Source organism: Podarcis pityusensis (genome assembly GCF_964106645.2).
Source record: "Podarcis pityusensis genome assembly, chromosome: 6".
Lineage (NCBI taxonomy): Eukaryota > Metazoa > Chordata > Lepidosauria > Squamata > Lacertidae > Podarcis > Podarcis pityusensis.
In genome coordinates, this window is record NC_138030.1 from 47302860 (window position 1) to 47325347 (window position 22488).

Consider the following 22488-nt stretch of genomic DNA (forward strand, 5'->3'; position numbering starts at 1 on the left):
GTTCTTCGAAAGCACAACAGTTGCCGACAGAAGAGGTTGCGGGCACCGGCCGCCCCAAAGCATTTCGGTACTTGCAGTCCCCCCTTCTTCTTTTTTTAAGCCCCCACTTGGTGAGCACTTCTCCTTTCCGAGCCGACAGCGCCACCTCCTGGAACTTGTAGTTCTTCAGGGCAGGAGGCGCGCCTTGAAGATGAGGCTGCTGAGCGGAAGGAGGCCTACAAATCCCGGGATGCACTGCGCGCCTTACGGCTAGAGGCGAGGCTGGCCCTCTTCGTCTGCGGGAATCTGGCTCCTGCTGCTGCCGGCTAGGCAAGGTCTCCGCGCCGAGAATGAAGTGAAGGGAAGCAAGAAGTGGGAAGTGAGGCTCGGCCGGCCGGCCTAGACAGCGTCTCCCGCCAGGTGCGTAGTGGCTCTCGAAGACTCCCCCAAACCCCCGCTGCGCGCCCCTTTTTCTTCTTTCCAGCCGCGCCTGGTCTTGCTCTGCCATAACCGAAACTCTGCCTGAGCCGGCAACTCTCGCCTCGGAGCGATCGATGATTTAACATAGTGGATCGATAAAGTGCGCTGCTGGAAGACTCCCGCGAGCGCCAAACGCTGCGCTCCGAGATCGACTTGGGATCGAAGCCCGGAAGACACGCTTAATTATGGCTCCTTCCCGTGGGACGTTTCAGGTTATATAGGGCTTAAGGGAAAAGATCCTAAAGCGCAAAGTCGCCTTCCCTTTGGGGAAATGCGGCCAAGAGAAGGGAGCGCAATCCGGGGAACTGATCTCAAGCTGCCACATTGTGTTAGTGTGATTTAGGGATTTGTTTTGCTTGGCTTGTTCTCCGCCCCACTTTTAATCTCTTACTATTTTGCAGCCGCCTTGCGTTCTTCCTTCCTCCGCCCGCCTCCCAAAAGAAACGGGGGGTGTACGCATACTAGTAAATATATGATTTTAAGGCAATCTTCTCTTGGCCTGGGATGCTTTGACAGCTAATGCGACTTTATTCATTTGCATTATCCGCAATCGGAACAGAGGTTGGGGACCTGTGGCCTTCCCGGTGCCATTGCACGACAGCTCCCATAATCTCTGATTATGCTGTATCCAACAGCACGCATTGACCATCTCTGGATTTTGCCTGTCTTTACAGATATGTGCATACACTCTAGTCTCTCATATTGTCTCCGATTCTTCTAAAGTTAGTCATAACTACACCTTGTTAGTACAGGGCCATCATGCCTAGTAGTCGTCAGCGGCCTTCTGGTTCATTAATTTTCCTAGACTCCTTTTGGATGCCGTTCAAGTTAGTGGCTGATACTGCATTCTCTAGTTTAACTATGGACTGTGTGTAGTTCTTCATTTTGTTTCACTATTCAGCCCCATTGGATGTGCCTGGGTTATACTACTATTAAAAGAGGAATAAAATTTGTTATAATTTTGCTGTGTCCCTCCCCTTCTACTCAAAAGCTCTAAATGTTATAACCTTCCTTCATATGGAAGTTGCTCCACCCCCTTGTCATTTTGATTGTCCTTTTCTGAACCCTTTCCAGCTCTGCAGTATTTTTAAGATGCAGCAACCACAACTTGAATGTATAGACTAAGTAAATTAAAACTCTGCTCCCTAAATTCCAAGAATGTAAAAAACTGCTGAATGGATGCCAGATCATTTATTATTTTGAATCAGAAAAAGCTTATTAGCAATTAATTTATGGGCCTGTAGATATTGATACTAGTCTGTGCTAGTGTGGACATTTCAGCACTCCTTCATTCCCCCTCTGTTTGTTCCAGTTTTTTTGTTTGAATTGGTTTCCTTCCCTTGTTGCCAGCTTCTTATAAGGAAGTTGTGTGTAGGGGATTACATGAATACCCCTGGGAGGTAGGCACATGACAGTCTTACTTGTGTGTAAATCATTGCATGCATGAAGAAGCTGTGGTCTTTTGTAGTTCCACAGCACAGCTAGCAAATAGTTGTACGACAGTTTCATGCTTCAGACTGAACACAGAAATCAATGAACATTTGCAGTGATATGCAGTGGTAATCCTGACACCTGCATTATGCAGTTTGCCATTGCTGTGTATTAACTAAAGCATCCTTGCTATAGACTGAAGAAATAAAGACAGTAAATTTTCACCGAGAAGCACAAGGGAAGTGCTGTGCTCCCAAAGCTCTTGGGGATAAGGCAGGCTCAGTATGAACATAATGAATATATTTTCTGGGAGCTGGGTGCTTACTCATAAATTGAACAATAGATTGGCATATGTATTTTACAATCTGCTCAATCCTTACTTACAGGAAATTCTCAAATTATGGTATTTTAATGTAAGAGTATTGAGCCTTGAAGGTATACAGGAGTGAACCTTTTAATCAGCTCACACGTTTCTTTCCAAGGGAGTATTGAAGACATATAGATGGTCCATCCTAGGATAGGACTGTTTACTAGTCGAGAAACATCTAATCTGAAACACTTGTCAAGCAAACTGGCTTGTGCTCATATTTATAATATACATGTACTGTCTGAGAAAATTGGGTTGGGCTTCCTGACTCACTATTGAGCAGTGAGAGGCAATGAAACACCTTTATCCAAATGCTGGGAAATAGACACAGTGAGAAGCATCCTAAAACAAAGTACATACTGGTTTTTCCCTTGAAGAAACCAGGAAACAGAGTGCAGATCAAAGCTACTGGCCAGAAGCCAGGACCTGTCTGCATCACTAACTCGCCACCGATTTTGTGGCGAAACCATACAAAAATGAGGATGTCCATGTCTTCAACATGTGGTTGTCATTTCTTTCTGTCTGTATATTGTTGAAAACTCAAAATATTTACCATGGCCATTTTATTTCATCTTGGCAGTGAACACAAGGGAAGCTACTTTCCCTTTCTTGCTAATTCCACCTGGTGAACAAGTGTAAGAAAACGCATTCAAAGAAGATGGGAGGGAATGGTTTGAGGGCAGGGTGGAAGCAGTTTGAAGAGCAGACCCCGGCTGCTTTGCCATGCACTCTCTCCTGGGTTCTTGGGCAAGCCATACTGAGTCTGATTCAATTCAATAAGACACAAATCCCTAGCCTCAAGGGCAGTAAAAACCAGTGCTTATTTTCAGGGGGTACTCCAGGGTACACAATACCAGCACCTCTCTCTCTCTCTCTGGGTTAAAAAGTGTGGCACTTACTGTAAGAACTTCACAGTGAGTACTGGCAACTATTTTTCTAGGGGGAAAAGCTCTGGTAAAAACCATAAATGATTGTGAGGAATTGTGATATTGAGAGATATAAGTAAATACTGTAGGTTTGGTCATGGGTGTCCCAACACTCCAGTGTGGTTGAAAACAGATCCTTGAAGGAAATTCAAGAACTGAGACTTGGATTGGGTGTCATTGACCTGTGAGCACACGGCTTCTTGTCCTTGGAACTTTGCACAGAGAGATTGCCAGTAGGAGAGAGCTTTAGAATCTACCAAGTAAACACATGATATTTTTAAAAAGTGGGTAGGCCTGTGGAATCACTCATAATGCTTGTTTATATTTTTTAAGGACTTGCCCTGTGATGTGTTGGTCATCAGTGTGACATGCTGTGGTACCTGCATAGCTTCTGAAGTCACACACACGCACCTCCCTTGGTGAGGGTGGTTACCTTTTTCTCACTCGAAAAGTACAGAGAGCTAAAGGAGGAAGTTGGAAGAGTGCCACTCTTTCCCACTTCTTTCAGTTCTATGTGCTTTTCAAGATTCAGACTAATTCTGCTGGTTCCAGCTTTCGCCCAGATTCCTTGGAAAAGCTAAGTTTGTATGTGTGTGCTTTCTCTCTCTCTCTTTCTGTCTGGGGTGAGGTTGGGATGAGAGAGAAGTGCCCAGAGAGGGAATAATGGGGCGTCAGCACCCTCAAAGATCTACGTGTGCCTGTGGACCTTTAAAGCTTGATGGGCCCTAAATGATTACAGGAGTATTGTCTTTACCATGAGGGTTTATTGCCTGGAAAGGTGTGCATTTGCGGCGTTTTGGTAGCAGTGACAGCACTGAAGCAAAAGACTCCTGCTATCAGGATTGAAACAGGCAAAAGATGGGCCTTGCTTGACCTGAGAGTGTCCCTTTAATGCTTTATAACTCTGCTAATCTTTAGGTCTTATCTTATCTTTGCACCTCTCCCTCCTATCAAGGACTTTCAGATGCTGTTGCCCAGAGGGCTTTAGCAGAGAGAGGCATTCTAGGCCTTATCCACAAAAGCATGTGCTGCTTGTTGAATCAGCGCCACCAAGGCTTCATCCTTCCTTGTTTTCCAGCTGCCAGTGCATACATGTTAGCTGCAATATTACAGTCACACTTCCTGTTCTTCTGGCAGAGGAGCAAAGCCAAAGTCTGACACCTTGCTTGCCGGAGAGCTGGAGGCAGAACCTGTCAGCATTGTGAGTGCAACCATTTGAACCCACCTCTGCATTGTCTTGTCCCCACTGTGATGGATAAGGACCCTCAATTGCAGTTGCGTGTCTTTGACCTCAATTGCTGGTGAGTTTTTCCATGGCTTTATTTTTTTGTGTTTGTTTAAGACAGGTGAGGTTTGGCTCTGATCTGCATGACTGCTGGCGAAGGTTCAGTCATGTTTTCTGATCAAGAAGTTGCTGAGTCTTCTGGGTTACAGCAAACACGTTCTTCACCTGTTTGTTTCCCTGTTTGCAGAGAGGAAATGATGAAGCTCCTGTGTCTGGGGCTGTTTTTATGTAAATAAAACAGGGTATTGGTAAATCTCTCTGTGTGTTCCTGCCCTTTTCCAACCCAATGATTAAGTGATTTGGCTGAACATGCATCTATGCTTAAATGGAGAGAGAGGGGAATCTTTTTCATGCTGAGGACAAACTTTGGGGGTGGGGCAGAGACTCAAGTGGGCAGGCCAGAGAAAAAAAGATGGAACAATGCATGTGACCCTTAATTTTGTACCGTGTCCTACATTCTGGCCACACAAAAGTCAGAGGTTTTACACTGGCATGCTGCGGGAGGGCTGCTTGCCTCGGTGATGAGAGGGGATTTAACCGTTTCCTTCCCTACTGTAGTCCTGATTAAAATTGCTCCTCCAGGTGTGCTTTTTGCATTGGGAGGAGTGCTTCCTTTAGCTCTCAGTATGATACTGCCTTCTTTACCAGGTGTAAGTAATGAAGGGCTAAGATTGAAATGAGCAGTGAGCCTAGTTGGAACCTGATGTTTCACTCAGTTTCCTTCCCTTTCTCTCCCCTCCAGGGCCATTCGCTACCTTAGCAAAGTACGGCAGCAGCGCATTGAATTGATTGGCAATGTCCTCAACCAGGAGGGATATGACTTGGCGCTCTTGCAGGAGGTGAGTACTTACATCTGTTATAGTGCATCTAGTATTGGCATAGGTTGTGGGCAGAGCATGGCAAGATCTTGAAGCGCTATACATTGTTGCAGTGTTATATAAACATGGTTAATCAGGGAGGAGGGATACTAGGGGAAGGGAGGGGTTAGCGCCCCCCCCCCCCACGCCTAGCTTCAACTTAGCCCACTGATTCAATTCCCACTTCTGTTCTTTGGTTTGCAGTCACTGTGACTACAACCTCTCTGCTTTTCCAGGTGTGGAGCGAGAGAGATTATTGGGAGCTGAAAAAGAAGCTGTGTGCCCGCTACCCTTCTTCCCACTATTTTAAAAGGTAAAAAGGAGCTTGAATAGTCCATGCCAATGGCTGAGCTCAATTAGTATAGGCTTGACTTCATAGATGTGAAATTTATATGATTTTTAGAGAGGACCCTCTCAGACACTGGTAGGAAATCATTTCCACTCTTTAGTTTCTTGAAAGCTCAGAAAGGTTAGCATAAAAGGCCTTGGAATAAGTTGGGTCTTTAGCTGATCAAAATAATATTTTCTTGGAAACAGGTGCCTTGTTGTGCAGCAGCCTCACCCCTTGTGACAGATAATTGTTCTTTAATTGCCCTTGTTCCCTTAGCAATCCTTGCCTTCCAGATGTGGCATGCTGACTGAATAGCCCACAGGTCTATTTTTAAGGCTGTGTTTGTGAAGCAGAGCCCATGGTTGCACACTGGATCACTACATGGGCAGCATGGTGCAGGACGCATGGGTCGGATGCATGTTGGCATATACCTGGTGTGAAACCTGCAGACCAACCTGTGAAACCAACCTTCATCTGTAGGGGACACAGCTTGGAACACAGGGAATCTCAATAAATTTTTGTGACATTAGTTAATCTGAGTTTTACAGACTCGCCTTGTACAGGCCACTTGATTATAGATGGTTACCAAACCTTATGGTTCACTTATTTGGCAGACATGGCATTAAACTCTTCTTAAATGTACATTTTGGTGGGAACCTGTGACTTGACCTTGCGTGCTGTTACAGAAGCTAATAATGGTGAAGCAGCATCCCTTTTCAGTCTTGACTCTGTCACGGTGTCAGAAGACTTCGCTTCATCCCTAGAACCAGGAATAATTCCAAGGAGTCCCAAATGCCAGCCCTTTTCTGTAAACTCTAGCTATTGATTTCAAATGGAGGATGGGAACAGCGAGGATTGGTGATGCCCCCCCCCCCCCGCCTCTAGCTGACGCCTGTGGTGCCTGTATCTTTCACAGTGGAGTGATTGGCAGTGGGCTCTGCATCTTCTCCAGATACCAAATCCTGGACACCTTCCTGTACCAATACTCTGTGAATGGCTACCCCTACATGGTGAGTGGGCAATGCCTTGCTTGGGGTTGGGGAACGTGCCAAAGAGCATCTTTCTTCTAAGGCTCTTTTCACTGTGACCAGCATTGCCTATGTTTCTTCTACTGTCTTCCACTTTCTTCTCTCTTCAGTTCCAGCACGGAGACTGGTTTGGTGGTAAATCAGTGGGGCTTGTAGTCCTGAAGATACAGGAGATTGTTTTCAACATCTATGTGACTCATGTGAGCAGTTTTATTTATTTTGTTGTATTTTTTTAATTTGTTACAAACTTATTCAACTCCTGGAGCAAGATTACAGAGATCATCTGTGTGTGTGTGTGTGTGTGTGCGCGCGCGCGCGCGCGCATGTCTAGATGAGAGTAGGATTTACATGAGGAACACAGGATAGCACTTCAGAATTGCTGAGATTGCTGAATGAATCCTGTGATTACAGTCATACCTTGGTTTTCGAACAGCTTAGTTCTCGCAAGTTTTCGCTCCCGAACACTGCAAAACTGGAAGTGACTGTTCCGGTTTGTGAACTATTTTTGGAAGCTGAACATCTGACGGGGCTTCCGATTGGCTGCAGGAGCTTCCTGCAGCCAATCAGAAGGCGCGCTTTGGTTGTCGAATGTTTTGGAAGTCAAATGGACTTCCAGAATGGATTCCATTCGACTTCCAAGGTGGGACTGTACTGGCTTGGACTTCACAAGTGATACTTGTTGTTTTTACAGCCTATTTGCCAGCAGGGGGTGTCCATGAACAGCCAAGGCTTTTTATTTTCTTGGGTGGCACCTTCTTAAAAATGAACAAGACACACAGCCTTTTAAAGAAGGATTTTTTCTGTGTTCTCTCAAATGTATGCATCATTAGAAAGCTGCTGTTCATTCTTATCCCAAGGTACAATAAATGCAAGCCACATTGCATAGATGAATAGAAGCTGCCTGTTAAAGGATTAGGTGGTTAAAGGATTATGTATCAATTCTGTCATTTGTATTGATGTAAACCTCTAGAACGTATTTTGTATAGCTAAGCATTTAGCTTTATCCTCAGCATATTGTATTTTATTTTATTGCTATGGCTAGTAGGTAATGCAAATAAAATTTCTGTGTAATGCCAGGCAAGCAGTGAGTGCAGTCCCAAAGATCAATAAACTAACTTCTGCTTGTGGGACTGTCTCTAAATTATCTTAGCGTTGAGGAGGAATAGAAAGCCGGCACAATGAAATGGGTGAGAGAAACTCCCACAGGAGGCAGCCTTAATGAGCAGTATGATTTCATAAGCTTGGTACTAACACAGGAGCGTCAGTGTTGCCTAGTCCGCTGAAGCCCGAAAGCTACATGTGGAAATATTTTTTAGGTCTACTTACACTTGGCCATGCTGGGAGTTGTAGTGTAACGACATCTTGAGATCATTCCTTTGGTGAAGCCTGGGTTACACGATCGGAGGATATTATTCTGGGGCACCTTTTGGGAGATAACAAACCCTGCCTACAGAAACAAGGGACTTCACGGTAGTTTGTCCATTCACACAACCAGCATTTCAGACGCAACTGTGGTTGGTATTAATGCGAATAAGCTTTGGAATCGCAAGCTCCTGTCTTCTTCTCTGGCATAGTCACAAAGAGGAGATAGAAGCTTTTGCTTCTATTTTCAGCTAACTGTGGCTCCTTGTTATGCAGTTACTTGGGCAAACACTGGTAGCAAGGATGGAGAACCTGCATCCCTCCCGATGCTGGTGAACTCCACTAGCCCTAGCCAGAATAGACAATAGTCAGGGGCGGTGAGAGCTATAGCCCACCAGCATTTGGTGGGGGTCACAGGTTCCCCATCCCTGGTCCAAGGACTCAAGTCAACTTCAATCTGTAGTCTAGTTTCTCTATAACATTGTTAAGATTAACCACAGTTCCAACGTTTGGGCTTAACAATAATGCATGGTTAGTTGAAAGTGGAAGCAGGAGCTTGTGATCTTGCTGGAGCAGAAGAAGAATGCATACGCAAGCCCAAGATTTATACTAGTAATGCGAAACAGTAGTTTAGCGTCATATCTGTACCAGATGGTACTCTTTGCTGACAGTCTTGGATCATCCGTAGGTCCTTGTGTGTCTCTGAAACTGTGAAATCCCACTGCCTTATAGAATTCCTACCTTGTTGCTTTTGATCTCTGCCACAGGCTCCCCGATCAGCTTAAAGTGGGGCAGCAAGGCGAGTACATAGGCTGTTGCTTTGCGATTTCACATACATTACTATACAAGTGTGAATTTCATGTGTGTCTTGTTTTCTTCCTCCCAAGCTCCATGCGGAGTACTGCCGGGAGAAGGATGCTTACCTGCCCCACCGAGTAGTTCAGGCCTGGGAACTTGCCCAGTTTATACAGTAAGTCATGGGGAGACTCCAGAAATCTTTATAATGAGGTTTGTGTGCGCACACTTTGTCCCTCTCTCTGTTAGCTGGTTTCCCTCCTTGGCAGTAGTTCAGAGCTCTGGCTTGGAACATACTCAGTCCATGTAATGCTATCGCTCCAGCAACAGAATGAATGTGTGGATAGGGAGAGAGGATGCAGCCATGGTTTTGGGTGTGTAGTAGAATTCAAGTCTAACACGGATTAGATCTCTCATGACGAAAAACATCCTTGTATCATTGAGGGCTGCTTGTTTCCTCTCAGTCTGTGGCATCTTCTCATCTTCCCAGACATACTTCGAAAGGAGCCGATGTGGTGCTGCTTGGTGGGGATCTGAACATGCACCCGGAAGACGTGGGCATCAGGCTGTTGCGAGGTTGGGCAGGGCTTCGGGACTCCTTCATTGCCGCAGAGAAGGTTGAGGTGAGTCTCCAGGTACCGCCCTATGAAATGGTCCTTTGGTCACTCAGTAAAAGGAAAAGAAAGTTACCCTTGGGGCCTGGAAACTATAACCTTATCTTTATTGGGGTAAGAATGTCAAGAGATAGGTTACACCAACCAGATTAAAGGTGCCTCTTCCATCCACACGGCTCTCTCTCTTTTGCCTTCCTGAAAGCTCCGGGCTCTGCAGGCTGCACTGTCAGCCAGACTCAGTTGGCAGCTTCTTCCACAACACAGCTTGCTGCAGATGCTCTAGCATCTTTTATTAGAAGGGTGGGAAACTTCAGGCCCAGTGATCAAAAGTGACCCTCCAGGCCTCCCTATCTGGCTCCAGGCCACACTGGAATGTGTCCTTCAACTCTGATAATGCACATTGCTTGTCTTGATAGAGATTATGTGAGAGTGTGTGTAGAAATAAGCCTACGGTACGCAAATGTGCATTAGGTATTCCGTCTGCTTTTGTCCCTGGCCCCACCCACTACTGGCATATGGCCCTTGAAACATTGCCCAGGAGGAATTGCAGCCCTCAGGCTGAAAAAGTTCCCCCACTTCTGGTTTTTTTAGAACTGAGAATTCAGACTCTGGTCTTGCTCCTAGGGAGGTGAGGATGGCTCTACGCTCTTGCCCACCAACTGCTTCACAAGCAAGAAAGAACTGCGGTGCTATCCCCAGGGGATTCGTATCGACTACATTCTGTATAAGGTATGTGCAAGTTCAACACATAGAAAGCAGACTGCGACAGTACAGAGTTCAGAAAGCAGTTAAGCAATAAAGGCTGTCAAATATGGTTTGACACTAGCCCCATGACAGGTCTGTCTCCTGTCAGTATCTTCAGTCTGGAATGTCTTCTTTGTCCAATAGTCTCCAAAACTATGTGCTCACAGACTGGTATGGCCTCAGGCAACCTCTTGGCACCGGGTTGAACTCACTTGCTTGATTTCCTGCTGTTGTTGTCTTTGGGCATGTTCTCTGTAACAGCTGGGACTGGCTTTTCAAGATATGAGGATAACACTTAAAGCTTTAGAGCCAAAATGAGCAAAGCACTAAGCACACTTCTGCAAGAACTTGCTGCATTTGGGGAATTAGATTAGCTTGCACTGCTTGATCACTTCCTGAACTTTGTAAACATATGGGCACTACTTGGATCACAGCTGTTGCTCCTTCCTGTTCTAACACAGGGGCATGGAAAGTTGCCCAAGATATCCAGCCTTTCCTGTAAGAGGGGAACTACATTTGTAATTAATTCCTCGGTTTGAGGTGGACGTTTGTGAGAACCGTGGCCCTATGTTGATTTTGGGGAGAATTCAGAAGAGGGTAGCAAATATGGTTAAAGGTCACATCATTGAGAAAAGGTGAAAAGAACTGAGCACATCTATTACCCATAAGAAAATCAGATTGACGTTGAGCCTGAAAATAATCTTCAGTCTGTATTAAGATCTTACCCCAAAGCTGATGGCAAGAATGCGCCTGTTGCCAAACACTGTAGATGTCGGGCAATGGATTTTAAATGGCAAAAGTTTAGATTTAAGATGAATTTGCTGAAAGAACAAGCCACGGGAGCAAGTTGCCCGAAGACATTGCTGAATAGTTTTCCTTGGAGTTGCATGGTCAAATAAGCACATGATAGAACAGACATAGGAATTCTTTAGCGGATCCTTGAGGACACTTCCAAATTACTTCTGCCATTCAAAGAGGACTCTAATAAGAAGTTAGCTCCCCACCCTCTTCACCTGTAGTCCACAGCCTAGAATTTCTGGGAGCCTTACTTATTTAAAACACATGTGCATAATAAGCACCTTGCTCTCCTGCTTAACTTCCCTTCTTGTAGGGTTTGTCTCACTATGAAGTAAAATGCAACCGCCATGAGACAACTACTGGAACAGCTCCCAACAAGGACATACCCTATTCTGACCATGAAGCTGTCATAGCCACACTATCTGTGAACAAGAGAGGGTTAGGCAAAGGCCCAAACCACCCTAGAGTTGGTGAGTACCCCAGTTTCATTGCTTTGGCACAGGAGGGAGCAAGTACTCGTGCCTTTGGGAAGAGGGGAGGGATGGCAAAGCCTGCCTGGTCCATGCCCAGTGGTGCTCCTTCAAGGCCTGTTATCGCCCATTGGAGAGAAGAATGTGGCTGTTGTGCTAGGGCCCTGGCTTCTCTGCAGGCATGCACTACCATAGTCAAGAAGCCAGTATCTCTGCATAAAGTAGCAGTCTTGGCCTGCCTCTCCAGACCACTGAGTGGGCTTGGACACAAACGTGTTAGGACTTTTACTGCCTCAACATGCATTGTGGTTGAGTCCTGCTGCCGTCTGTCTTCCTAGAACCGGTGCTGGTGGACGTCTTGAACGAGGCCCGTATGGAAGTGCGGGTAGGGCTGCACGCGGCCGAGCGGCAGCAGTACTCCTGCGGCCGCATGGCCGTCCTGGCCATGCTGCTGCTGCTCATGCAGGCGACCATGGGGCTGAGCTCCATGTTTGGCGAAGCCCTCCTGCAGCCCTTCCCCAAGTTCTCCTTCTCGCTGCTGAGCCTGCTGGGGGTGCTGGTGTTGCTCATCTCGGCTGTGCTCTACCTCTTCCACACCATCGAGGTCAAGGTGCTCCAGGGGACAGAGGAGCAGATGCGGGTGGGGCTGCAGACACTCCAGGACAAGTTGAGCTCTCGGTGAGGCCTGTCGCTTGCTGGAACTCCAACAGGGACCAAGAGACTATGCTGAAAGCTTTTCCGGGAGCCGTAAGTTCCTCTGTGCCGCAGGTTCTAAGGGTTAGCCATTTTTTAAGCACGTGGCAGCAATTGCCGTAGAAGTTTTTTATTATTATTTTTAGCTTAATTCTAGGGCAATAAAACTTTCTACGAATAGTTCTGACCTTCTGCTGAAGGGATTCTAGCACAAGTACGATTTGTGCAGAAGGGAATTTTGAAACGAAAGCAGTTCAAGTGCATGCGGTTCAGCTGTGGCTGTTTAGAAACCAGCATTTATCAAACCAAACCATGCTGTTCCGACCAAGTCGGGTGGCTGAATTAGTACTGTAAAAGTCTGGTGTTAAGCAGACGAGTTAAAATGTGTATAGCGTTTCTAGTTTATACAAAGTTCCTTTTTGAATTGAAAACAGAATAAATCAGTCTTCAAATACAACAGAGCAGAAAGTAGCATTTACTGGTGAAATTCTTTTCCTTGAAACCCTTTTTATTAATTGCTTGCTTAGCACTTGAATGTACCAAAATCCTTTCACTGACATCATACTTCCTGCAGCTCTTGTGAAGTAGATCACTGTTGTTTGCATTTCTTTGGAGTGTGTGGGGGGGGGGGGGAGTGATGCTAAAGGGCTTGCCACAGTCCAGCCAGCAAGCTTAAGGCTGGTGTGGCTGCTTCCTAACAAGTCAAACCATTAAACCATGCAGGCCTCCAGGGTCTCAGGCAGGGGGCATTTTCCCAGCTGTCTTGCCTAAGATCCTGGGAATCTGCAGATGCCAGTCTCAGCCTGTGACCTGCATGCAAAAGACATGTTACGCCACTGAGCATTTTTGGCTCTCGGCTAAGGAGCTAGCCTTCAGCACAGTTCTTAGTAGCCTATTATGTAATTGTTGAGTCTTTTAAAAAATCTCTTAAATACTCTTCTTCTGTTGGAAAAGCCCTCCTTTGACACCAGCGGCAACCTGTAGAGCTGGGATTAGCAGTCTTCAGGCTGAATTTCACCCTTTTAGCGCCTTAAAACATCTTGGGAGAGATGGAGACCTATATGCAATTGAGACCAGGAATCCTACCTTTGGTATGTAGATATATTTTTCTTACCATGGATGACCCCCATCCTACCACCCCATGCCCCTCTTCATTGTGCCAAGCTGACAAAAAGTACTTCTCATCTAGCAGGAAGAAATGTGTTTGGTGTGTTACTGAAGACGTAGTTGTCAACCACGGTTACATTGAGAACATTGTGAGAGGCTGCATGCAAATAGCCCAGATAGCAGACAGGTCTGTGAAAGCATGTAGGTAATCATGTCCAGCCTAGAACAGCATCCTTTTGATGCATGTGAGTATTTGTTTAATAAGCTTAACCGGTAGCCTACTCTTCCTCAAAGGGTTCAGAGCAGCTTTCATTGAGGTTTCTCCCATCTGGGCACATTACCTGCGTATCTTTCATTATGTGCCCTTCCATGCTGTTTAGTGAGAGAAAGGCAGGGATCACAGTTGTCTTCTCAAAAAGTTTAGTAGAGCCCAAGAAAACTTCAGAAGATACCTGTGGGATATTTTTTTTTCTTGTGTTAAATTAGCTTGGGTGAGAAAAGGCAGGACAACACTTCCAGCTCACTCCATGCATCTTTATTGAAAGAGGAGCACACAGCCCGTAAAAAGAGCTGTGGCTTAACAGCAGTTCAGGCATGGCAACCTTCTGGTTCTAACAGGTAGCCATCTCCTCAGCCACAGAGGTCTGACCCTCGTTCTGTAAAGGGGCTTGCTGCAGGAGCAGTTTGTGGTGATGAAAAAGCGCCCCTAATTCTTCTCTAGTGGCTGTTCTTTTATTGCTTTGGGATACTATATTCAGACCACACCTGTGTGGTTTTATAGCTGGCAATCCATTACACATGTGAGTGGCAAAGATGCCTAACCAGATACTGTGTGACAGGATCACACTTCTCCAGGGGCCGTGCTGCTTTTTATTATAATTCCTGGCAGGCTGCATGCAGCCTTGCTCATTCAACTGACAGGTCTGTGCCCCCTCCCTAGTAATACCCTGTAAACTGTTTATATTAGAAAGGCCTTGCTGTTGTTGTTGGGACTCCCAACTCCCTTCAGATCCAGCCAATCAGGGATTATAGGAGTTGTAGTCCCAACAACACTGGGTGGGGGGCACAGGTTCCCTACACCTGGTTTATATATTAAATTATTTAGCATTTATGCCCCTCCAAATATCTCATGCTAGTTTGGGAGTGGGAGGTGCAAGTAATATTGCCCTGCTGGAGCTTGGGTGAAGGCAGAAATGCTCACTTGCACAGCAGCAGCCCCCTACTACCCAAGTGGCAAACATTGCAGCTGCCTGAAGTGGCATGAAAGAGGAGCTGTCCTGGTAAGCGGGGCCTTTTTCATAGGGGAGAATGCAGGCTGTTACAGATAGTTACATGTGCAATATTGTCTCCCTGTAGCCAGTGTAAAGAAGAATTTGGAGGACAATCTTAAGACACACTATAATGAAATCACTTATTGGCAAAAAGAATAAAATAAAAAAGGCATATTTCCAGTCTTACTACTTAAAAACACTCGCATCAAGGTCAGGCTTATTCTCCTTACACCTAATAGCAGCTACCAAACACTAATCTGCGGGGGGGGGGGGGGGCAAGGGACTCAATCCCAGGCAGCGGACCTAGGCTGCTAATGAACGAACTCCCTGAAGTGCCTGATGCTTACAGCACAGAGCTGCAGCCAGCCCCTTGGCCTTCATTATTCCTGGGGTGCCTCGGACAGATCTTTGCTGAAGATCAACCAGTCCTCTGCAGATACGTGTTAAAACGGAACTTGTGTTAAAATGTAGCTTTTGCACGAAGACAAAAGCTTCAATATAGCCAACTCTCAAATCTTCCCAAGGTCCCCAAATGCTGGTGCGTGCTCGTAAAGCTCACTTAGACGCTTCTCCTCCTGCATCTCAATTAGGGCACTGCGCTGGTTCACAACCTCCAGCAGCTGGGACAGGATCTCCTTCTCTTTCAGCTGGTCCTCTAGGGTTTTTGAAGTCTCTTTAAAAAACACACACACACAAAAAATGCGGCTCAAAGTCAGTCACTATTATGGCATAGAAAACAGGGAGCCTGTGGTCATCCAGATATTACATGACTGCATCTCAAATTATCTCTGCCCATTGGCCAGGAATTGTAGTCCCAACAATCTGGAGAGTCACAGGCTCCCCCCCCCTGCTGTGAATGAAATCTCTGTTTAGCGTCTGTATATTTAATTCTTCTCAGCAGTTAAGTGAAATCAGGCAGACAGCTTGTCTCCATTATGACATTCCCAGAATTGCATTCTGTTTAGGACAAATTAATCCACATACCCCGTCTTCTCCATCACCAGTGCGTATTTAGAAACATTCTATACACACAATGAAAATATCTAACCCTAACAACAGATCATGAGAACAAAGGAGCTGGTTCAAAGTTTGAATAATTAATCCATGCTAAGTTAGCAGGGGGTGGGGCAGGAACCGCATGCACTGCTTTCTGCAATGGTATGCAGGTTTTCCATTAGAAGCAGGTACATATAAGATGCCAGAGTTCATTAACTTGGCTAACGGGCTCTAACTAGAATACAGCAGGCATAACTGAGTGCATAAAACAATTCTGCTTGATGCAAGAGACTTTGGGTTCCTTTGCCAACTAGATTAAAGCCCAAGAGAATCAGATATAGTAAATAGCAGGGTAGCAAGCTTCTGCTTCGTGTATCCATCCTAAATGACCTTTTCCTCCCCTCATTCAATCAACTGATTTACAGTAATCAATTCTGTGAATGAATAAAAATATGCTCCCACTTAGCTTGGCAAGCATTTCTTGGGTTTCTCTGCATTTCCTAGTATAAACCTGGACCCCTTATACTCTCTCTTACCATCCATATTATCGTATTGGCGCAGCTCATGATCCAGTTGGCACTGCTGTTCCTCTAGTTTCAGCTCTTGCACCCTATGGGGTAAAAAATAACAACTGAGAACTTTGGTCATTTATAATTGAGAAGCTCATGATCCACTCTTGAGAAGTCTTCCAATTGATTCTCCCTTTGTTAGTAACAGTCCTCTGTATACTGTCAGCTCAAATATCCATATACTTTAAGCCTCATTAAGAACAGACTATTGGGCAGGAGTTAAAGTAGTAATGAATAAGGCATGTCTGCCTTGTCTAACTGGAGCTTCCCAGGGAAAGGTCCTGTTGTCCCTGAGATAGCCAATACTTCTGCAGTTTACAGAGGCCTTTCTATCTACAGAACATTACCAGGGGAGTAGTTCTTCTATATACACATGGCAGACTTTCAACATAAGGTCTGGTCCAGTGCCAACTTTGCATGGGTTCATTCTCAGAATTCCCACTGCTGGTCTGCATCAGCCTCCCAGATGTTGCTGGACTCAAGCTCCCATCAGCCCCAGCTCATGTGGCCAGTGGACAGGGATGATGGGAGCTGTAGTCCAATGAAAGGCTGGTGTATGACACATTCTGCCAGCTGTATGTGTTTTGGTTCAAATGAGCTAACTGTTTAAAACCAAGCAAGGAAAGGGGACAAAAACGACTTTTTTAAATGGCTTAGGGGACTAAGATCTGCTACTAGGTCCAAGAGCAACTCTAAACCCCTTCACCTCCCTTCCCCACCCTTGACTGGCACAGTAGTTCTATTCATGCTGTCTGTGTGACACACCATCTTCCAGCACTGAATATGAACTAGGTTGGGTTGTTAACGGCATTCAAGGTAGTGCAGGAACCAGAAGAATGCCACTGGGGTAGCAAGAAAAACTGAGCACTACATGTGATAGTACAGGAAGGAGCAGTGCTGTGCCAACTCCCCTGTGATCAGAACTGACATGAGTACCAGGTCTCAAAACTATGAGAGGCATGGTCTCTTACGCAATCATGAGGTCAGACTCCTCGCACATCAGGCTGTTCTTCTTTTGGACCAGGGAAAGCAGCTGGTTCATCCATTGTTTTAGTTCAGCATCTGTTCCTGGAGGATAAAGGAGGGAAGAAGTTATCCCAGGAGTACAGCTGCCATTGCATGTATTATCCATAGACTGCAGCCTCACCCCCATCTCTCTTGGCGGAAGCCCAGGCTCTTACCTCTCTCTTCCCGCAGAGATCGCTCCAGCTCTATGCCCTGTTGTTCAAGCTCCCGGAAAGTCACTTCAATCTCTTCCAGCCTCCTCTGGATTGACTGGAATGCCCAAGCAATAAAGAGTTGGTCAAATGAAGAAAGCATTTCAAAGTGTAAGGAAGAGGAACCCAAGCACGGGTGGATAGCTTCCCAGAATAGCTGGCAGGAACTCTTATAGGGTAGTAGTACACTTTTTGGCAAAACCTGGCAGTGCTTATGATTGTCTGTGAAGCAAAAAATGCCCGTGTGTTACATCATTAAAAATCTAAGGGCATGATCCAATCCCTCCGGCACCTGAAACTGTGGATGTACAGGCTACTTAAGACTATAAGTGTAATTTAGTCATTTTACAGTCTCTTGAATATTTCTGCCATTAACTTTATATGTGCGTACCATTTGCAACAGTTTAGAACCTATCAACTGTTGTGAAATAACTCACAAAGGATTTATAACTATCACCAGCCCTCATCACGCTCATACAGTTCTATAAATTAAATTTTGAAATACTTTATACCATTAGTTGAATGAGCAAAATAGTCAACCTAGGGCTTCACACAGAAGGTGTTTCGGCACAGGAAGCAGCACACCATTTCCACGTAACCCAAACATCCTGCACCTGTGAGCTTCAACTGTATATATACTGTACACAGTAGTTATATACAGCCTTCCAGAAGCAGGTCTGCTTGAGATGTTTTATTATTTAAAATCATTTCTAAACTGCGACCCTATTTTAACATCTCTAAGCGGTATGAAAAAATACAACATAAAAACCAGTAAAACAGTTTAAAAATTAATTAAGAACCTGGCACAATCTTCTGGCGCTTGGGCTCATGGGAGTTATCCTCCCAATGTTCTGAAGTGCATCACATTCCAGTTTCAGGAAGCCTAACCTACTTATATGGGGTGGGGCATTAACAGTGGGAGCAACTAGGGTACAAGAGGAAAAGTGGGGGAAGCTAAGTGAGAGTTTACATCTAAATTAACAGGAAGAGGGCTCCAAAGTGGAGAAAATATGTGGTGCATGGGTGATACTAAAGCCAGGAACTGGTACTATCAAGCCAGTGGAAATGGGCTATTTCACATTAGAAGTGAACACTGTTTTTTAGTCATTCGTTCATTTGTTACAATCCAGCTTGGAAGGGTGTGTGTATGTGTGTATATATATATATATATATATATATATATATATATATCCTAAAGGGCAGATTAGAAGTCCATTAAATAATACTTTTTATACAGGTCAACAATGTCACACATCATTAGTCCTGGTATAGGGCAGCTCCCCATTTTATGCAGCAAACACAACAAGGGTGATTCCCTACCCCTAGTGAATCTTTAAGCATTCCTGCACTGGAAACCCTTCCTGGAACAGCTGGATGTCTACACAATGAATTTTCTCTGGGAAATGGTTGTAAAGCTTGGATATATGCAAGCAAACATTCACCACATAAAGCGTGCAGCTGTTTATAATAACAGGGAGAATCTCTAGAGACACCTAACGGCCTCGGGGCCTGAGATGTGAAATAGCAGGCTGCAAGGTATCTGAAGCTTCCACCCTTAATTTCTGCAGCCCCATTCCTCACTGGGACGATCCCTGTAAAAGTATCAGTGCCCATCCACCAGCGGAGCATGCAAGTCTTACCTGCGCTTTGCAAAACCTTTTCATTTGCGCCTCTTTGGCTCGTCGCATCAGTGTCTTCTTCCACGTTGGATACTGAGGTTCTTCAGTGAAGCTCAGGAAATGCTGCAGCCACAACACACAAACAAGAATCAAATGAGATGTTTTTAAAAGCCGCTGTCCACCATCTAAACTGCAACCACAGTTTAGGGCTAGACAGTGACCCAGCCCCGTTACAAGAAGGTACAAAAATAAATACATAAGCCCAAGGTGCTTGGTATGACATCACTGGGGAAAAGACGAGTGAATTGTTATCGCAAAATCGAGAGCAACTTAATGCTCAGAGTCTAAGTCTTGCCTACCCTGCAGCTGCAAGAAGTCTTGACAGAGTGACTCACTCTCCAGTCAAAACTTGTTGTGTAGTCAGGACCATACCCAGTATGCACAATGGAGAGGGTTGTCTTCAGGGCTTTGTGAGGTTCTTGTTAGTCATCCTTTCAGAACACAGATGTCTGCTTCTGTTCTTACAGACCCCCAAGCCAATTGCAGCCCCCTTGAGGGGGAATTCCAAATATTCGTCCTTTTCCAGATGTGTGTCATAAATTTAGGGCCTAGCACCACCCATCCAAACTGGGGATAGGGAGGAGCTCCATGGATAATAAGGTGCCTACTGGAGCTTCCAACCAGCCACACTACTTGGCCAACTACTTCTGAGATTCCCTTTGTTGATGTGAAGTGCTGGGAGTGTGAAAGACTTGTGGCCTGTTGCCATTGAGATGGAGGCGATGGGGCAATGGGAGGGGTTTGGGGAAGAAAAGAAGAACGAAGATGGGGGTGTACAGAGAAACCTGTAGGGTAAGGAAAGAGAAAAGGGGGGGGGGTAACAGATGTGGAGAAACTTGTGACAGTATAGGGGAAGAAGAGCAAATGATGGGATGCAGACTTTTTAAAAAATATATAAACACAAAAATTAATAGGCTAGAGAGAAAAAGAAGGGAGAAGGTGAGCCTGTTGAGTCAGAAAACAACAAAAAAGGAGCTACGGAGAGGGAGAAAAGTGAATTTTTTTGGAGAGGGGAGAGAAAAAGTAGAGTTAACAGAAGGGTGGTGAGAGGAATCCCATGATTTGCTGAAGAGATTATGTTAAAAACCGAAAGAAAATGCTCTCCTGCTGTTAAAAGCAGAGAATTGAAGAGTTGGAAAGGACCACAAGGGTGATCTAGTCCAACCCCTTCAAAGCAGGAATATTGCCCAACACAGGGCTCAAACCCATGACACTGAGATTAAAAGTCTTATGCTCTACCAACTGAGCTATCCCAGTTTTGCTATGTTTGGATGTCATGATGATAACACAGCCCTCCTAAATTACTGAAAATGAAAATGGTCCTGAAAATGGCTTGAGTCGTGCTTGTCTGCTGTGCTGGAATTGAAGTTTGGGCTTCTACACTCACAATATATGCTGCAAGATCTTGGCTCGTTGCTTCTTCCTCCTCTTCTTCCTCTTCACTGTCACTGTCAATCTCCAGAGAATCTGTCAAAAACAGGACAAGAGAAAAATATTTCATTCCAGTGACTTGTGGAATGACGCCATAAATTAAAGGGTGATTTGGGGGCTGGGGGTGGAGTGAAGCTATCTTTTATAGCTAGAGATATCCAAGAGAAGAACTGGTTTTATATAATGAAGTGGGGTTCCTCATCACCAGTTAGTACTGCAGTGGTCTGAGACCCAGAATAAAACTGCTTCATAGAGGCCAGTGGATGCTGGTAGTATAGCCCTTAAACATTTATGAAGCATTAATAGAACACAGCACGTGCTTCCTGTTTTATGGTCTCCAGAAAGAGGACAAAGGTTAAGAAAGATAACAGGAAAACACAATATGGGAGGGTTAACTCCCATGTCAAAGAACAGAAACAGGTCTGGTAAGCTATGTGAGTTGGATTACGCAGGCAATGTGGAGAATGCTGCTGCTGCCGCCACCGCCACCGCCACCTACTTAAACCATCTTAAAGGATGAGGGTTTATTAGAAGACACTACCATGGAAGTGGACCAGAGTAAACAGCTCTCTGGGCCACAATGAAGGCAACTCTGATCTGCTAACATCCCAAATGCTTCCGTTTCAGAAGCAACAAGCTAAATGTTCAATGTCACAAAGAATAATGTGTTTTAATATGGGATTGCACAGTGGAGAATCCCATGTGAGCAGGATGAACATCGCACAGCACACACAAATGGATATGCTACTCAGGAAGCCCTGAAGCCATATGCAGCTGTACAGGAAAGAGCACATGGTGACAGCTGAGCATGGCCTTTGACGCTTAGGTTTAAAATCAAAGGTGGGGGAGCCATTTCAATGGCTCTGATGTTGTTCAGGTTTTGCTGAGGTTTCCTCCCATGTTTATGGTCTGCCCCAAACTTTGGGGATAAGGCATATGATATATAAATAAAACAACCTTCTGAGATGGTGCTGAAGCTGCGTTCTTCTATTTTCATATCTGGAAAGTGAAATGAGGCTGATATTGGACTCAGTCGGGATAACTCAAGCTTTTCCAGGGCTGACAAGCAAATCTTTTTCTTTGGAAGATTTTCACACTCCTTCTGTTCTAGTTTGGGGCTCTGAGCAGTTGGCACCTTTCCAGAAAGAAAAGGATCTGTATCAGTTCCTTGAATTCCTGTCACCAGGCTGTCACGTGTCTCTTCTTGGGACTGGCTGCCAGTCCAATTTTCTGGTTCAAGTCTCTCTCTTTTTGGACTGGCCCTGTTTCCATCTCTGCCTTCACCTACAACCTCTGAAGCTAAACCAGCCTCAGAAACAGAGTCCCCCAACTTCTTGTCCACCTCCACTAATGGTTGACGATGTGGATGCCAGGATGAGTTCATAGTACAAGAGCCTCCATTTACTCTGGCTGGGAGTAAGCTGTGGCCTTCAGCAGCTGATTTATGAAGTTCTGTAGGTTGACCTGTTGGCAGCTGATCTTTGAAAGACAGCAGGTTCTCATCCAGGCTTGGTTGATATGGACCCTTTTCCATCTTCTTGTCCTCAGCAGCCAAGTCCAGAATGCCTTTGTCTGAAGGAATGAGGAGTTTGGAGGAATCCTAGGGAGACAAAAAAGCCAGTTTTCCAAGCAAGCAAGTTGCAAGGCTGTCGCCCATGAGCGTGACAGGAAGTAACATGGAATACGCTACTGGACAGAGTTACTAGGTTAATTATCAGCTAGGGAGTGGCCTTGCTAGTCAGCACCAAATGCTTCCAGTTCTGAAAAGGCATCCATCCCACTCACCTTACGTGCTGCTCTGACAGAGGTTGTGCTGCTGGGCGTAGTTATGTCCTTGGAGGTAGGACAGTGCAGCATGCAGTAGAAATTACCTAGGAGTAAAATCAAGATAGCCATAATCAGGTAGGGTATGTTGCTTTCATTCACCTGACTTGCCAATAAACATGACTGCCAGGGCAGATTCAGATACCTCAAGGAGAATAAAAGCAAATGGTGCAAATGAATCTTGATATGCACTTGCAGGAAGTAGAGACACAATGCAAAGAAAGGCAGCCAGTT

At 45.3% G+C, this 22488-nt stretch overlaps 2 protein-coding genes across 10 annotated transcripts in view; one reads left to right on the top strand and one right to left on the bottom strand.

Moving 5' to 3' along the window:
* The first annotated feature begins 370 nt into the window (after positions 1–370).
* On the top strand, positions 371–12617 carry SMPD2 (sphingomyelin phosphodiesterase 2). 5 transcript variants are annotated; one of them, XM_081010651.1, is made up of 11 exons: positions 371–399; positions 4262–4484; positions 5211–5307; positions 5562–5638; positions 6573–6666; positions 6795–6884; positions 8934–9016; positions 9332–9464; positions 10080–10184; positions 11311–11467; positions 11806–12617. In XM_081010651.1, the coding sequence occupies exons 2-11, from the start codon at positions 4435–4437 to the stop codon at positions 12147–12149; spliced, it is 1230 nt and encodes a 409-aa protein (XP_080866777.1). In that variant the 5' UTR covers positions 371–399; positions 4262–4434; the 3' UTR covers positions 12150–12617. The 5 variants fall into 5 exon arrangements, with proteins under 5 accessions (XP_080866777.1, XP_080866776.1, XP_080866778.1 ...); XM_081010650.1 differs by having other exon boundaries at positions 372–399; positions 4321–4484; XM_081010652.1 differs by lacking the exon at positions 371–399 and adding an exon at positions 506–671.
* Positions 12618–13780: 1163 nt separating this feature from the next.
* Positions 13781–22488, bottom strand: part of MICAL1 (microtubule associated monooxygenase, calponin and LIM domain containing 1) — a 45008-nt gene continuing 36300 nt past the window's right edge. For 4 of the 5 annotated variants that reach the window (XM_081010647.1, XM_081010646.1, XM_081010648.1 and 1 more), the window contains exons 17-24: positions 22216–22301; positions 21388–22030; positions 20387–20466; positions 18961–19062; positions 17285–17378; positions 17075–17171; positions 16071–16144; positions 13781–15211 (exon numbers count right to left, since the gene is read on the bottom strand). In XM_081010647.1, the coding sequence (XP_080866773.1) occupies positions 15048–15211; positions 16071–16144; positions 17075–17171; positions 17285–17378; positions 18961–19062; positions 20387–20466; positions 21388–22030; positions 22216–22301 (1340 nt within the window). In that variant the 3' untranslated portion in view covers positions 13781–15047. The remainder of the gene's footprint in view (positions 15212–16070; positions 16145–17074; positions 17172–17284; positions 17379–18960; positions 19063–20386; positions 20467–21387; positions 22031–22215; positions 22302–22488) is intronic. The other variant, XR_013987821.1, reaches the window with a different exon arrangement.